Source organism: Euwallacea similis, chromosome 18, assembly GCF_039881205.1.
Source record: "Euwallacea similis isolate ESF13 chromosome 18, ESF131.1, whole genome shotgun sequence".
NCBI classification, from domain to species: domain Eukaryota; kingdom Metazoa; phylum Arthropoda; class Insecta; order Coleoptera; family Curculionidae; genus Euwallacea; species Euwallacea similis.
In genome coordinates this window covers 3,088,744-3,102,357 of record NC_089626.1, presented here as the reverse complement: position 1 = coordinate 3,102,357, position 13,614 = coordinate 3,088,744, and the positions used below count along the sequence as shown (strand labels likewise).

The following is a 13,614-nucleotide window of genomic DNA, read 5'->3' as shown; positions in this document are numbered from 1 at the left end:
ACATTATTTTTTCCCTCTACCTGTGGGTTTGGTGTCAACAAATTTAGTTTGAAGCCATTGAAAGACTGATATTTGAGATATGTCAAGATATGTGAGAACAAAAATGCCCATTTTACCGACGGTTGTGAAAAAAGAACGTTTGGGTTCCGTGTGTTTTCGTGAATTTTTCTTATTAGTGTAAGCTTGGTCAGGACATATTTTTTTATTTTAAGCTAAATTTCTATGGAGAAACAACTAAAGAACGGCATTTCAGAAATTGTTAAAAGACAGAAAGGAAGGTATTTCAGATATTATAAAGCAGAGAATGCTATTCTGAACCTTTTGGTGAATAAAGATGTGTTTGCAAAATAGAAACTGCAAACGCGCATTTCTGAATGAAGTCTACTCAGAATGCCCGATAAAATCAAGATATGCATACAGCATTTTAACGCTCTGAATCTTATAAATTGCCTGTGGAGAGGGAGCAGTTTACGCTTATAGATTTTAATACGAATGAAGAAACACCAACAAAGCTGCATGCAAGTGCTGAACAGGTGTGAAGCTCCCTGGTTACCACTATACCTATATAACAGTTGCCAGATTTTCCAGAGTTCCAATTTCCGTCAACACTGATGATTAATTGAAATGCAACAAGGCAGAAGCTGATTTATTCACTACAAACTAATGTATAAACTAGTAAAACAATAACAATGATAAATCACACAAAAGATCCTAAGGGTAAGAAATAATAAGTAAATAATCTTTGATCAGAATAGAATACGGTAATATACAGGCCGGGTCTAAAAGTTGTGTACATATCTCCGCCACTGATCTACCTCAAGAGAATTTGTGGTAGAGTTTCGTAGAGACCATTTGGAGACCCCCTGTATACTACTTATAGTACGATATTTATATAAACATATTTCTTGCATTTAACGCTATCATTGGCACAGTGAAATCACATATTTCTTAATTATTGGCCATAGACAAACCCTGTGTTAAGTTAAGATACATATTACAATAACAATGATAAGAGTATTAAATATGTGTAGGATATAGATGACTGGACCTGCGAAAGTCTACTCTAAAAAAAATATTCGCAATAAAAAAAACCATCGTTGCAGGAATTGGAATTTTGATGCTTCTTAGATCTTCATACTGACGAGTCATAGAGGACAATTCTCACCTGCCATTGAGACCTCTTTTCAAAGGGAATTTAACGATTAAATTACACAACAACAACACACTACAAAGTTAAATCGGGGAGGAACTAGTAAAAAAAAACACGATTTAAGTACCCTTAGTTTTTAAGGCCAATTACAACTTTTTCATGCATCCCAAATTGAAATTCTGAAAGCCTCGGCAATTAGTGGCAAATTTCAGCATTTGCCGAAGCTGCTCCATGGTTTTGAGGCACAGCACCACGCAACAGTCCTCCCCCTTTTCGCGGCAGCCGTCGGTTTTCTGCACCAGCCCCAAGAGGGCCTGTTTGAACATGTTTTCTCCGCAAGCTGGCTTGTTAGTACTGGCGCAATTGTTATTGGCAGAAGCGTTGCTGTTACAGGGGTGGCAATTAGAGTGATCGGTGCACTTACAGTTGTCGCATTTGCAGATATCAGCCTCAGAGGCCAGATTCTTCAAGGCGTCGGTTTTAGGGTTGTTGAGCGAAGCTAGATATCGGTCCACGTTCTCTATGTCTTCCACAATAGCCACTTTACGTTCAGAGGGGTCCAAGTAGGACTGCACTGCGGTTGAAATTGCTGTCAGGGGGTTTTCGTTTAAGTTCTCATGGAAAATGTCTGACTGGCCCATGTCTGCGTAATTCCCTATACCCCAGGCATTAGAAATTTCCTCGTGAGTAGCCAAATTCACTTGCAAAGCCTCCGAAGCCGGGTTGGGCACCTTCTTAGGCGCAACCACAGTTTTAACACTCAAAATCTTCACATTCGGCCCCCCCTCCTCATTGTTATTGTTATTATTATTCATCGAAAACAAATTATCTTCGAAAGTATTCTCAAAATCGTACAAACTAATCCCAGCATTCTCGAATTCGGTTATTAAGGAGTTCTCCTCCAACTCCGCTTGAGGCTCATTGATGAGGGTCTCTTGTTTAGCCACGTTCTCCATGTTTTCAGTCCCTATATTGAAAGGCAGCTGTACCTCCAAAGGTTCAGCAGTATTCACTGTAGCATAGTTCTTCAGACCGTTGGCCATTTCGAATTGATCGTTTTCGATTACAGAGGCGAATTTGGGTTTGCTTTCGATCTGCATTTGGCTGACTTGCTCGGTAATTGACTGACGGGGATTAAGAGTGAAGTCGGTTGAGCTGAAATTGTAGGTGGAGTCGAAGGGGGTGTTAAAGAATGGGGCGGGTTGCTGTTCGAGAGTAGAAGATTGACCTGGGGAAAGAAGTGAGAGTTACTGATCAAAAATAAAGAAAGTGGCATTGTAATTAAGGTTTAAATGTTGAGGGGCGCGTCCAGTGTATTCGTATATTGGGGTTTTAGAACCTGTCAAACTCTTTCAATTGTGAAGTAATATATATTTTGACACGGACAGTAGAATACGATTTTTTAAACAATGGCGCTGGCAGCAATGTCATATATCTCCACGCTCTAGGAGCCCGACCACACCCCAGATAACTAGCCAACATTCATCTTACGTCAATTGTCAAGCACGAATTTACCGAATCCAAGGGATTTTAGAGGTTTTAAGTTTTAAAAACTATAAATATCAATTTCCTAGCTTGTACTTTCTTATAATATTTTTATTGTTTTTCAATATTTAAAAAAGGGAGTTTGTCCCTAAATTTGGGTAAAAATTCTGAAAAACGTTCCAAATCTCAGAATGTTGGAATTTTTTGAAAAACAACGTTCCAACCTAAAGAAATTTTCCCAAATCCGGCAACGTTGGCCGGGCCTCGCAGCTTGCGTCACACAACCTGCATCAATGATTATTTTAAAACAAAAGAGTGCTACCGCGTTGCCGTGTATTAATGCATCTGTAAATTTCCAAGAATTATTGTTATGGAGCATTTTAATTGCATTAATGTTACAACACGTTGTTTGAAGGCATTTTCCTCCACAGCTGCATCATATGCCTCGCCAAACAATAATAATCATTATTTCAGACCCTCGAACGTTCCACAAATAAATACTTATAGTTAATCTACTTTCAAATTTAGCTAGATAACCGAGCATTATTATTATTTAAACTATTCTAATAAATTATCTATGGGGCAATTTGCTACGGTAAACACACACCGGCAAGAAGTAGTAGATAAGTTTAGTTTAATTGGAAAACTTACGCAAATCACTTTTATGGGCATACAATAAAAGTCTTTGAAAAGATCTGTATATACAAACACCATGTGAATAAGAACTTACCATTAATATCCAAAGAATCACCCTGCGCTTCCATACTGCACCAATCGACATTTCTTTCAAAGGCATCAAGGGCGAATTTGGCATCAAAATCGAAACAAGATTCCTCGATTTTTATCTTCTCATCATCCTTCAGTTCATCTTGACTTAGTGCCGAATTCACAATCTGCTTTTGATGAGTTTTGATGTGTGATTTCAGGCTGTGTGAGGTGGCAAAAGCTCTACTACATTCCGGACTTTCTTTACAGGCATAGGGCTTTTCACCACTATGAATACGGTGATGCGTTTTGAGGTGATGGGAGGCGGAGAAGGATTTACCACAACCGCTCTCTTCGCACCTACAAAACACCCTCAGTTAAAACAGAAATGCATTTTTACAGTATAAGACAGACTTATAAGGTTTTTCCCTGGTGTGTGTCCTCCTATGCTTCTTCAAGTCACTTAAAGTGGTAAAGAATTTCTTGCAGCCGTCGGCTTCGCAGTTGAAAGTTTGCCCATTGTGAATGCGTTCATGCGCCCTTAGTCTGTAAAGAGTGTTAAATGCCTTGTGGCAGTCCTCCTGGGCACACTCGAAGGGTTTCACTTTGGTGTGAACTCTGATGTGGATTTTCAGGCTGTAAGAGGTGAGGAAAGCTTTGTTACAGTCCTTCATTGTACATTTGAACCTGTAGTCTCCTGAAACTCACATTGTAGGATTACTTGATATTTTGAGACAGTTTTACAAACCTTTATGGGTCTTTAAATGAGTTCTAAGGTTGCCCACAGTGCTGTACGTCCTGTTGCATCCATCATATTCACAAGGGAATCTGTTGGGATCATTGGGTTCTTGCAAGGTGGATGATCTTGATTTTTTGACAATGGGGGGTGAGATGGAGGTGTTGTAACTGTACAATAACAAAATGTGGGTGTTAAAAAGAGTTTAGTGGAATTTCAGTAGTGCTCTGTTAAAATAGACAGTGCAATCAAGTTATTAATTCCCAGAATTGATTAGTTTATGGTCCACAACAAAACAATTTGAAATAGATTAAATAATATAGGAAATGTGCCTCATCAAAACAAATCCTCATTTACTGAAGGCTGAGCTCTTATTACTAAAATTGGCAATTTTTCAAAAATCCTCCAAAAATAAAGTCCACCTAACTCACCCCTCATCAGAGTCTGTTTGCTCGTTTTTCGTCTGGAACGGGGGGCAGTCTTTCAAGTAGCTCTCGTCAACAGTACTACCCGAGCTGGCAAGTAAATAATCCAGGTTCTCGTCTATCAAACAATTCTGGAACGAAGTCATGTCCAGTTTCGCCTGCGACTCGTGCTTATGGAAGAATGTCGCGCACATGATTTTCCTATTTTTCCGATCCAGGGTACGGAGCACATAAAAGGAAGTTCCTTTGATACAATGATCTGTCTCGGGCAGTACCAAGAAATGAGAAAATCCATAACACTTATTTCTATGAAGATAAAAAAGTCATATTCCTGATAAACAAAATGACTTAAGTCATTGGTACTGAGTATTAAATAGCCATTCGCCAATGGGCACTGGAGAATCAATTTGCAGCCCTTCAAGGCTGGATTCATAGTGTTGTCCTTTTTTATTCGCCTAGAAAATAACAAAGAGAAGTATATCGCACTGAACCTTATAAGGCCTAATGAAAAAATGACTGGTACTTAAGTAGTATCCTGCAAGAGGCTTTATATAATCCTCAATAGATGGCATAAGAAGACTTAAAGGAAGTTTGCATTTAGATACAGGACCTTATTCAATTATTTCTTAATTATTAAATGCATCCATTGACTATCATTTGTTCAGCATTCTAGGAATACTTCATATTTCCAAATATTGGTTGGTATTATAGAGTTTATTCACGTAGAATCTGCTTTAAAACTTTTAAACAACACTTTGCAACACTGCATAGAAGATACCTAATACAAAATAATTAAAAATTGTTTTGTTATATCACGTATTACGGTCCTGTTCAAATCGTTTCTCTCTCTCTCTGCCGCTCAGAGCGCCACAATCGCAATGTTTATTACTTCATTCAAATGCCACTAGTGTCAGTGTGCGGAGTGTCAACGTCGATGTAGATCGGATTTCGGCCTTTCTTTCCTTCAAGTTGTCAAGATGGTGAGTTGTTTACGTTATATTTTCTAAAATCTTTATTCATCTTAAAATTAGTGCATAGAATTCCCAAATCCTGAGTTAAAACTATCAACTGACACCTTTATCCAACAAAATTCCCATATATTTGTCCATTTTTTCAACTACGGAACTCTTCTAACTCGAATGAATTCTGTGTGTTTCCATACAATTCCTTGTTCCTTACAAAAAGTACCGTCGCCAAAAATACCAATTTCACTAACAAATTAACGTTCAAAACTACAATGTTTACGTTTTTCTCTAACCCACCAGGCTCGAGGTCCGAAAAAACACTTGAAGCGTTTAAATGCCCCAAAAGCATGGATGTTGGACAAATTGGGGGGTGTCTTCGCTCCCCGTCCTTCAACTGGACCCCACAAGCTCAGGGAGTCTCTCCCCCTTGTGATATTCCTCCGCAACCGGCTAAAGTATGCCTTGACAAACAGTGAAGTAACAAAAATTGTTATGCAGAGGCTGATCAAAGTCGATGGCAAAGTGAGGACCGACCCAAATTACCCTGCAGGTTTCATGGGTAAGCCTAGTGATTAAAGGCCATATCGAAGCTGTACAAATGCTCATTCTTCATATTGCACAGTCAAATTGAGGCCTTATAGCAAATTGTCTGTGTTTGGTCACTGGAAGGCTTTGTTTATGCCTGTTCAGTATTACCCAAGCAGACTACAGTGATTTAAATATTTCAAGTTTGATAATGATTATGAAATTTTAGATGTGGTGACTATTGAGAAAACTGGAGAGTTTTTCCGACTGATTTATGATGTTAAAGGCAGGTTTACCATCCATCGTATTACTGCAGAAGAAGCCAAGGTAAGTGTGTTGTTGCGTTTTTCTGTCATTGTTTTACTTATGGTTGGTAAATACATGATGAAAATCAAAGTTTCTGGCCCATTATAGATGGTTGAGTATTCTTTCAAGAGTATTCTCAAATGATATAAATCTTACTCATCTGATTAATTTACCCAAAAATGATGTTTTCTTTAAGAGCTGAAGCTGGTTTGATGACTCTTAAAACACCACTACCCATTCACTGATTTATGAATATTTCAAGATCTTTTTACACAGATAGAAATGTGTGTATTTGGTAAAAGTAATTCTTGTTGCAGTATAAGCTTTGCAAGGTTCGCAAGGTGCAAACTGGACCTAAAGGAATCCCATTTTTGGTTACCCATGATGGCCGCACTATTCGATATCCTGATCCATTAGTCAAGGTAAGGTAATGATGTTTAACTTGATTTTGTAATATGTTATATTTGAAATGATGCTTTTAATGTTGCTGACCATCAGTTGATGACTCATTTATACCACTACCCATATACTGATCTATTTTTTTGCAAAACTTACTTATTTATGTCCATTATTAAGTTTTTTTTAATGTGTTTTCTCTTGATATATTTGTCAGGTAAATGACACAATTCAGTTGGAAATTGCCACATCCAAAATTCTGGACTTTATTAAATTTGAATCTGGCAATTTGTGCATGATAACCGGAGGCAGGAATTTGGGTCGTGTGGGCACTGTGGTTAACCGAGAAAGACATCCCGGTTCATTTGATATTGTCCACATTAAGGATGCCAATGACCACGTGTTTGCCACCAGGTGAGAATCTGTTTAGTATGTTCATAACTAGCCCACATCGAAGCTGCATTTTACCTATCAATGCAAAATTGCAGTCAAATTGCGGCTGAAAGTAATTTCTTCCTCATTTGGTCATTGGATATTTGACAAATAAATATTTCAGTATTACCCATGTGGAAGACATTATCTCTGAATTGTTATGTGTGATAGTTAATTGTGAATTTTTTATAGGTTAAACAATGTGTTTGTTATTGGCAAAGGAAACAAGGCTTTCGTTTCTCTTCCTAGAGGCAAGGGAGTCAAATTGTCGATTGCCGAAGAGAGGGACAAAAGATTAGCTGCGAAAAGCCACTAATCTTTTTGTATTTTATTAATAAATAAGATTAAAATTGGAAATATATTGCGAGTTCTATTATGCTTTTCCCATAAAATTCGACCCTCCACACCTGCTTAAGGGGACCAGAAACACATTGCTAAACCACAATGTCTAACGTTCACCGAAAATGTCGGTAAAAACTGTTGGGATGATTTTTTCACTAAGAATATTTTAGATACGTCAATAGATGGCTATTTTACAGTAAATAAAAGTTCCATACGTGGTGACATCTATTAACAGAAATATGCACAAATGAAATGGAACTCCAATAAGGTGAACGGCTTACTGACACATGTCAAATCTAAATCTAATTTGTTTATGTGTGTGTTTTATTAACCTTCAATCATATAATGAATTTATCAAGACATGCTCCTGACGTTCCAACACCCTGTGGTGCATTATACACTCGAGAGTAGTTCACACCGAGAACCTGCACCGACAAGTGACACTCACAGGAGTGACAGTTGACGAGTAGCAGGGACGGAAATAGCGAAAGGGTTGGCTAGCTATATAAACCCAAAACAGACCCTTAAAATCTCTCTTATATCTCCGATCTCTTATATCTCCGATCTCTTATATCTCTGACCTCTTATATCTCTGATCTCTTATACCTCATATACTCTTACTCTCAGTTCTCTCGAGGTAACGTACCACGATTATCACCCTCAGTATAGTATATACAGACTGTGATAATAAACGTAGCAATAGTTTTGTGTAAATAAAGATAGTCGAGCAGTATCAGCGCGTATTTTGTATCTACGACTAGTATCTTTGCCGGGTTAGAATACTGGTCCCTTCAGCGTGTCCGACTCGTAACGGGAGAATAGATCACCCCGTTAGCACCCACAACACGCCGCGTTACTCCGAACCCTATCGGTAAACGCAAACACCTACAAACCCGACAACCCACTTGTACTCTATTAATGGACACCCTTCATTGATAATGACATTGACGGCCGACTGTCAGTCAATGTCAATGATCTGCGCAGACGTTGCTGCTTAGAAGTAGCAAGGAATAGTTTCCCAGTAAAAGATTCAGGAAAAATACCAATTTCCATCTTCAAAAGTTCAGTTAAGTGTTATTTTTATTAAAATCACAAAACTAGTTCCATCGCCCAAACTGCTTGCCAACAAAGCTGCACGCAAATTAAATCGGAAGTGCTTTTAATTGGTTCGCAATACTCAGACTACTAAGTACTGTCCTTTCGGCATTTTAGTCACCACAGCTGATATTCCAGTTTTCTCCAAAGCTTGTTCTTACTGCATCCCCGCTAACTAATCTAGGAACTAATCAGGTAAGGAAATGTCCATATTGATCTCGCTTTGATACCAATTGAGCCCAACCATCTCAGAATGGCTGACTCTGCCAGTGAATCAGACTCAAGCAGCATTGATGGGGGCCCAATAATGATGCCCCCAAGCCCCATTACACGCGAACAGTTGCAGAAACGTATCGAAAGCTTACAACAGCAGAATCGAGTGCTGAAAGTTGAGCTGGAGACTTATAAGTTAAGGGTTAAGGCCTTGCAGGAGGAAAATCGTGATTTGAGGAAGGCCTCTGTTATTATTGTAAGTTGATTGTATGTGGGGGCTTTGTATTGAAAAGGGCTGTTTTTATTTTTGTATAAAGGTTTTTGGAATATTTTTGTTTGATATTTGACTCCCAATAAGCCCTCTAAATTTTGTATTAAGCTCAATAATGGTCCCTATAGGGTCTGGTGGAAAAACTTGTGTATTTTACTCCAATAAATTTATAATACTTGTGCATGTTCTGGATTAAGTGATTTCCTTTTTGGATGTTGTTATATATATATGGAAAATTGGCACTTTTCAGTATCCTTTAAAATATCAATTTGAAGTCCTTAAAATTTCATCTTTCAGCAAGCTAAAGCAGAACAAGAAGAAGAGTACATTTCCAACACTTTGTTGAAGAAAATTCAGGCTCTAAAAAAAGAGAAAGAATCTTTGGCCCATCACTATGAACGTGAAGAAGAATGTCTTACAAATGACCTTTCCAGAAAACTTACTCAATTACGCCAAGAGAAATGCAGATTGGAGCAAACTTTGGAGCAAGAACAAGAGTGTTTAGTAAACAGACTAATGCGAAAAATTGAAAAATTAGAGGCTGAAACACTGGCTAAGCAAAGCAACCTTGAACAGTTACGCAGGGAGAAAGTGGAGCTTGAAAACACTTTGGAGCAGGAACAAGAAGCTTTGGTTAACAAACTGTGGAAACGAATGGATAAACTAGAGGCTGAGAAAAGAATGTTGCAAATCAAGCTTGATCAGCCAGTTTCAGACCCAGCAAGCCCAAGAGATATTAGCAACGGAGACACTGCGACAAATCTGAGCGCTCACATTCAAACCCTGCGTCAAGAAGTGGCTCGATTGCGCCAAACTTTGGCGATAAGCCAACAGGAGCACACACAGAAGATGCAGCGCTACGCGCAGGAGGAGCGTAATATTAAAGAAGAGAATCTTCGGCTGCAGAGGAAGCTGCAGCTTGAGGTGGAACGCCGGGAAGCGCTTTGCAGGCACTTGTCTGAGAGTGAAAGCTCTTTGGAAATGGAGGAAGAGCGGCATTATAATGAGCAGATGCTTGGAGGGAGACAGCACACAGTTTCACCTATTCCATACAATCCCTCACCCACTCAGAGCCGACCTTTGAGTCCTGGTAAGTTGGTAATTTTTGGCAAATTTGAATAATTTTTTGGACAAGTAGACTTTCTCCTATTTAATTCATAAGTCTAAACAAATTAATTGCTGCCTTCTCTGCAGGTTTAGCATCTCAAATGCAAACTTCCTCTCCTCGGCTGTCTGATTCCCTGCTCGCTGCGTCCTCAGGCGTTCCACCCCCTCGTTGTCCATCTTGTGGACAGGCACCTCCCCCACCTGGAGGAAACCAAAGTTCCCCAGCTTCAACACATAGAAGGTACTTTATTACTGTTTATTATAGTTGTTTCTTTGATTTAACTGCTATAAAGGGCTTCGGAAAGGTTCGTAAAGCCTGCGGTACCGGCTCCGAGCTTAACCATGCCTCCTGCAGTGCCCCCGGGTGTCAACACTAACGTAATGCAGCCGGCTAGTCCTATGGACACAAGTGTCAGCAAGGATTAATTTCTCAGGGGGTAAGTGTGCTATTCCGGGGCTTCGCCTTTTTCATTTTCGTTTTCTTATAAACAGAAAAGCTGCAGTTTCCATTTGGACGGCCGATGGCTTGGTTTTAACCACATTTCTCTGTGTATTTGTTAGTTTTCCGAAAAATAGTAAGAAGATTTGATCTGACCATCAGGAAACTATAACCAAGTTATTCTTGCTCTTTGTGATATATTATGGTTATATGAAATTTATTGATCACGGGCGAACGCCTCCAGGTAATGTTTGTATATGTTTCAAGCTCCGAACATAAACTCACATCCTGTAGGTACTACTGAGCGTTTATACATAATATATTCGATATTTTCTTCACGTTCTTTGATGTTATTCCCGTGTTTTCTTCTCGTCGTCGATTTATGCGTAACTCGAGGCAAAATCTGCCCGAACTATTTAGAATGCGAAGCTGTTAGATATAAGCAATAAGGCTTTAGCTTTGAAATAATGTAATAAAAACTGATTATTAGGATTAAGTTGTAATAGCCACTTGTCTAGTTGTATGTAATAACGTGTAAGAAGAAGGGTATTTGGAACAATTTAATAATGCACGATTTTGGCTCCTGTTGGGAGCCTGAAGGCTTGTCGAAAAGAAATTCATATAAGTGATATTAGGGTAAAGGATTTTTAATATTAGACGAGTTCTATGGGCACATTTTTTTTTCAAGTAAACATTTCGTTTAGTCGCTTTATTGCCCGTTTCCTGTTATTATCATTACTACGTGTATTTTATTCTAATATACTGTTGGTCTAAGTAAGTATAATATTTTTTAATAAGTTTTTGCTCACGTTTGAGGATAATTGACGTTCTCGGTTAGTTCTACTATTTTGTACTAAACTATTTGAAAGAATAATCTAATCATTTTGTTTCTCTCTTTAACCGTTGCTTTTATGTTTAAATAAAGGTGAAATAGTTGATTGAAAATTTTCAATTTATTTGATTTCTAGAGGAAATAATGCCAAAGACACATGGAAATTTTCCCCGTTAATGCATATTGCAATAGTAACCACACCACATTTCGCGCGTTCACCACGATGAAAACCAGAAAATTCATTATGATAAAAATATATTACATATTCATTCTCAACAAACATATAAACACCTTTAAATTTTATTAAATAATGATATTGATTAAAGCAAAAAATTCAATAAAAAATTTCTCAGTCGTCCCATTCGTCATCGTTCGAGGTACTGCTGGTGTCATCATCGTCGTCCTCGGAATGAATAACCTTGCTTCGCTCCAACAACGCCTGTTTAAGAGCTCTAAAAAGAGCAAATTATTGGACACTTTTTTATTTTTTAGGTAGATGTTTATTACTTAGCTAAATCGTTACCACCCGAACCAGTCGGAGACGGATTTTGTACTGGTTTCACTTCCCTTTCATCAACAGGCTTCAACTGAATTCCCTTTCGAATTTCACTAAGCAAGTCACCTCTTGCTTCATCCACAAACCCCCTGTCACCTCTGCTGTCTTCAACAGGCTGAAATTTCCCTTTAAATATGTTTCAAAAATTCTAAAATATCAATTCAATCACCTTCAAAGTGGTTCCTTCTCTGATACTCTGCATCAAAGTTGCATTTACATCAGGCATTGCAAAATTATTAGCTCCATTGCTCATCAATGTGATAGGAGGAGGAGGAGGAGGGACTCCTGTTATCATGGGTGGTGGAGGAGGAGGAGGTGGGGCACTGGGACCAGATAAGGGTTTGGGGGGAGATGGAGGTCTAGGTTTCTTCAAAGCTACAATTATTTAAGTTAAATCTCTGCAAAAAAATAATTGTATGAGTTACCAGGATTTTGTGGCACTGGTGGTGGAGGTGGAGCAGGTCGAGGATTAGCAGATACAGGTCTAGGTGGCCCCCTGGGGGGCACTACTGGAGGATTAGGGGCACTAACCAAGTCCCGATTCTTGTTAATAAAATCATAAATAAATTCTCTTGTTTCCTTGTCTTGAAGTTGCTTCTCGGAGACCCCTGCTTTCTGAAAAAGGCTTTTGAGTTGGTCGTCATCAATTGACACATCGAAACCTGTGTCTGCATTCCAACCCACATGGGATATATGAACAAAACCCATTGGGATACCTAAAGCACATTTCATTCACCTTGAGTAATGACAAATATCTCACTTACTGATATCAGCTTTTGTAATATTCCTTTTCCTTTTTTCCTTCCTAAACTCTTGTTTAGCATTAAAATCCAAATTTTTTGGAGGTAATATCATATTAGGACTGATCTGGGTATTGCCAGTTTGACTCACGTACCTCGCCTTTTTCTCTTCTCTTTTCCTTTTCACTATCACTTTTGCCTCAACCATCGATTTATACTTTGCCGCCTCTTGAGGGTCAGCAAAGTTAAATGCAACAATGCATTCCTCCCCTGAAACGCTCTTATTATCATTTAAATATAGAGGAAAGAAAAGACTGCACCTTCGAAAGTGTGGAAGAAAGGGGCTGCTTCAATGTACTCCATGTTATTGTACATCTCATGCTCCCACACCATTTGGTTATGTTTAAGGTTAAACATTCTGAAAAAGTAGTTTTTCCTGATGTTGTCTTTAACGAAACACAGGACCCCAGTGCCCCTTTTCATCCATTGTGAGTGATTGGGCGGAGCAGTGACAAATAGTTGGGCTACAGTGGTGGCGATAGTTTGGCATCGATTTCCCAGCAAACGGAACACTTGGAGATTTTCGTCGGTGGACAGTAGGTTGGAGCTTTGGTTTTCCATGGAAGGCGGAGGCATTCTCATTATTTAAATAAGGGAGAGATAATAGAAAGTTGATTGAGACGTTTTGAGAACGCGAACCATTCTTTTCGAGACTGATAAGCAAAGATTAATGATTAATGAATGATGGGATGGACAGATTTAATTTGAAGGGTTAACTCAAAAGGAGTTCGTTTTAAAGAAGCCGCGAAGTAAATACGACAGCGTTGGGTGCGGATAAAGCAGTATTTTGCACTATAGAATTAGTTTATTGGCATTACCGTAGCACTTCATAAT

The 13,614-nt window shown here is 38.7% G+C and overlaps 5 protein-coding genes across 7 annotated transcripts in view; 2 read left to right on the top strand and 3 right to left on the bottom strand.

The window, feature by feature from the left end:
* The window catches only part of sky (GTPase-activating protein skywalker), a 201,400-nt gene that overhangs the window by 168,091 nt on the left and 19,695 nt on the right, over positions 1-13,614 (bottom strand). The window lies entirely within an intron of this gene.
* On the bottom strand, positions 629-4,879 carry MTF-1 (Metal response element-binding Transcription Factor-1). Of its 2 annotated transcripts, XM_066398795.1 has the most exons (6): positions 4,508-4,879; positions 4,089-4,246; positions 3,755-4,037; positions 3,366-3,700; positions 1,575-2,378; positions 629-1,165 (listed from the first exon to the last, which is right to left on the bottom strand). In XM_066398795.1, the coding sequence occupies exons 1-6, from the start codon at positions 4,693-4,695 to the stop codon at positions 1,146-1,148; spliced, it is 1,788 nt and encodes a 595-aa protein (XP_066254892.1). In that variant the 5' UTR covers positions 4,696-4,879; the 3' UTR covers positions 629-1,145. The 2 variants fall into 2 exon arrangements, with proteins under 2 accessions (XP_066254892.1, XP_066254891.1); XM_066398794.1 differs by having other exon boundaries at positions 629-2,378; positions 4,508-4,878.
* Positions 5,353-7,482, top strand: RpS4 (ribosomal protein S4). Its single transcript, XM_066398903.1, has 6 exons — positions 5,353-5,481; positions 5,767-6,025; positions 6,221-6,318; positions 6,615-6,719; positions 6,911-7,107; positions 7,318-7,482. Exons 1-6 carry the CDS (start codon positions 5,479-5,481, stop codon positions 7,439-7,441), a joined length of 786 nt encoding a protein of 261 aa, XP_066255000.1. The 5' UTR covers positions 5,353-5,478; the 3' UTR covers positions 7,442-7,482.
* Positions 8,435-11,537, top strand: LOC136414667 (coiled-coil domain-containing protein 6). Of its 2 annotated transcripts, none has more exons than XM_066398828.1 (6): positions 8,435-8,737; positions 8,807-9,031; positions 9,344-10,136; positions 10,241-10,394; positions 10,459-10,590; positions 10,646-11,537. In XM_066398828.1, exons 2-5 carry the CDS (start codon positions 8,816-8,818, stop codon positions 10,577-10,579), a joined length of 1,284 nt encoding a protein of 427 aa, XP_066254925.1. In that variant the 5' UTR covers positions 8,435-8,737; positions 8,807-8,815; the 3' UTR covers positions 10,580-10,590; positions 10,646-11,537. The 2 variants fall into 2 exon arrangements, with proteins under 2 accessions (XP_066254925.1, XP_066254924.1); XM_066398827.1 differs by having other exon boundaries at positions 10,447-10,590.
* Positions 11,663-13,460, bottom strand: LOC136414759 (actin nucleation-promoting factor WASL-like). The gene is made up of 6 exons (XM_066398942.1): positions 13,041-13,460; positions 12,745-12,990; positions 12,406-12,696; positions 12,150-12,355; positions 11,932-12,095; positions 11,663-11,876 (listed from the first exon to the last, which is right to left on the bottom strand). The coding sequence occupies exons 1-6, from the start codon at positions 13,360-13,362 to the stop codon at positions 11,774-11,776; spliced, it is 1,332 nt and encodes a 443-aa protein (XP_066255039.1). The 5' UTR covers positions 13,363-13,460; the 3' UTR covers positions 11,663-11,773.

Bases quoted from the DNA above. Each gene is read 5' to 3' on its own strand.
- RpS4 (XM_066398903.1), top strand. The intron at 6,026-6,220 runs GTAAGCCTAGTG...ATGAAATTTTAG, and splicing joins TTACCCTGCAGGTTTCATGG to ATGTGGTGACTATTGAGAAA. The intron at 6,319-6,614 runs GTAAGTGTGTTG...TTCTTGTTGCAG, and splicing joins TTACTGCAGAAGAAGCCAAG to TATAAGCTTTGCAAGGTTCG.
- MTF-1 (XM_066398794.1), bottom strand. From the start codon at position 4,695: ATGTGCGCGACATTCTTCCATAAGCACGAGTCGCAGGCGAAACTGGAC. The intron at 4,038-4,088 runs GTTTGTAAAACT...TGTGAGTTTCAG, and splicing joins TCATTTAAAGACCCATAAAG to GAGACTACAGGTTCAAATGT. The intron at 3,701-3,754 runs GTCTGTCTTATA...GGTGTTTTGTAG, and splicing joins ACCAGGGAAAAACCTTATAA to GTGCGAAGAGAGCGGTTGTG.
- LOC136414667 (XM_066398827.1), top strand. From the start codon at position 8,816: ATGGCTGACTCTGCCAGTGAATCAGACTCAAGCAGCATTGATGGGGGC. The intron at 9,032-9,343 runs GTAAGTTGATTG...TTCATCTTTCAG, and splicing joins GGAAGGCCTCTGTTATTATT to CAAGCTAAAGCAGAACAAGA. The intron at 10,137-10,240 runs GTAAGTTGGTAA...CCTTCTCTGCAG, and splicing joins GAGCCGACCTTTGAGTCCTG to GTTTAGCATCTCAAATGCAA.
- LOC136414759 (XM_066398942.1), bottom strand. From the start codon at position 13,362: ATGAGAATGCCTCCGCCTTCCATGGAAAACCAAAGCTCCAACCTACTG. The intron at 12,697-12,744 runs GTAAGTGAGATA...AATGTGCTTTAG, and splicing joins TATTACAAAAGCTGATATCA to GTATCCCAATGGGTTTTGTT. The intron at 12,356-12,405 runs GTAACTCATACA...AAATAATTGTAG, and splicing joins ACCAGTGCCACAAAATCCTG to CTTTGAAGAAACCTAGACCT.